At 39.9% G+C, this 1,498-nt stretch overlaps 1 protein-coding gene across 1 annotated transcript in view; it reads right to left on the bottom strand.

Annotated features, from left to right (window-relative positions):
• Nucleotides 1–520, bottom strand: part of LOC107595719 (erythrocyte band 7 integral membrane protein-like) — a 6,057-nt gene extending 5,537 nt beyond the window's left edge. Inside the window, exon 1 of the mRNA XM_016286213.1 lies at nt 479–520. Coding sequence (XP_016141699.1) covers nt 479–520 — 42 coding nt within the window. The remainder of the gene's footprint in view (nt 1–478) is intronic.
• Between the last annotated feature and the right edge of the window lie 978 nt (nt 521–1,498).

Genomic DNA, 1,498 nt, shown 5'->3' with positions numbered 1-1,498 from the left:
AAAAAAAAAAAAAAACGGGACAATGAGAACGGTTGGCAATATGTGACAAGGAAAACAAGTAGGTCTGTGTGTGTGTGTGTGTGTGTGTGTGTGTGTACTTGAGCTTTAGTAGTGGTTAATGTGTTCAATTTGTCATCCCTGCAGTTTCTAAACAAAACTGGGAGGTTTTCTAGAGAGTCATCAGGATTTGTTTTAAGGTTTGTATATAGTCTACTGTGGAAAATTCTCTCACATTCCACCCTTAAATAAAGCTGTGGAGGAGGAGCCCACAGCAGATTGTTTGCAGACCCCTGTGGCCTCAACCAAGAAATCAAGCTTTCTTTTCAGACCTATAGTATAAATGGCATCTAGCCAAATTTATTGCCCCAAACATACTGAAAAGATTTTGATATAGAAAGCTCACACTGAAAAGCCACTGTTGACTTTCATTGCGCAAGAGGGATTAAGTCGGTGGGCCAACACTAATAATAGACACTACCCTCATAAATTCATTCCTGGAGGGAAAGCCCTGCGGATCCATATTCCCAAACAAAGCACAAACCAATACAGAGATATAGAGAATAGCAGAGACACCAACACAAGCACAGCCACTGCACAGTGTCATTAACTCTAGAAAATTATAATTTCTATACCTGAAGTTATATAGATTTTATAAAAAAAATGTCAGTGTTCACTAAAGCAGCAACATTTGTTTTAGTTAAGCCTTTTTCATTTAAGAACGTCACAATTCAGTAAGCAAAAAAAGCATGAAAAAAGAACTGCAACCAAAGTCAATCATTGTTGTTTACTCACTGAATGCAAAACGTTTTAAAGGGGTCATATGATGCGATTTCAAGTTTTCCTTTCTCTTTGGAGTGTTACAAGCTGATTGTGCATAGATAAGATCCCTGAACTTGCAAAGACTAAAGTCTCAAAACCAAAGAGATATTCTTTATCAAAGTTAAGACTCTGCCACGCCCCTCTAAAACGGCTCGTTCTAACACGCCCCCACATATCTACCTCACTATGTGGAAATATTTGCATAATGCCGCCCAAATGTTCACGCAAAGAAAGAAGGCGTGGTTTCAGTAACTGCAGTTAGTGTTGAAGCAGCCATGTCAGGGAGACGCTGTGTGTTTCAGTGCGAAAGCAAAAGCACTTTATTTGGCCTTCTGAAAGTAGATGCATTTAGGAATCTTTAAGATTACTTACAACAGAACAGCAATGCATTTTATGGACGACCGTTTCGTGAACCTAGGAGAGGAGGTAATTCTGACTTTGCTATGACAATCTGGCGCTTCTGAATCAGCTACTGTTTTGTTATTAGTTTAAGTATTTGCTATTGACTGTTCAAATGCGGAGTTTTGCGCATCGTGTGTGTGCATGTGTGTGTGTGTGTGTGTGTGAGAGAGAGCGCGAGAGAGCGAGACACATCACAGTGGAGTCAGCTGATGAATATGTGATGAATACATATTCATCACTGTGTCTGTCACGAGACTCTGTTCCCCTTTCAAGCTGT

The sequence above is a fragment of the Sinocyclocheilus grahami genome, unplaced genomic scaffold (assembly GCF_001515645.1).
Source record: "Sinocyclocheilus grahami isolate Dianchi unplaced genomic scaffold, SAMN03320097.WGS_v1.1 scaffold207.1, whole genome shotgun sequence".
Taxonomy (NCBI): domain Eukaryota; kingdom Metazoa; phylum Chordata; class Actinopteri; order Cypriniformes; family Cyprinidae; genus Sinocyclocheilus; species Sinocyclocheilus grahami.
Note: the sequence above shows the minus strand (reverse complement) of the source record. Positions and strands in the feature narration are given on the sequence as shown.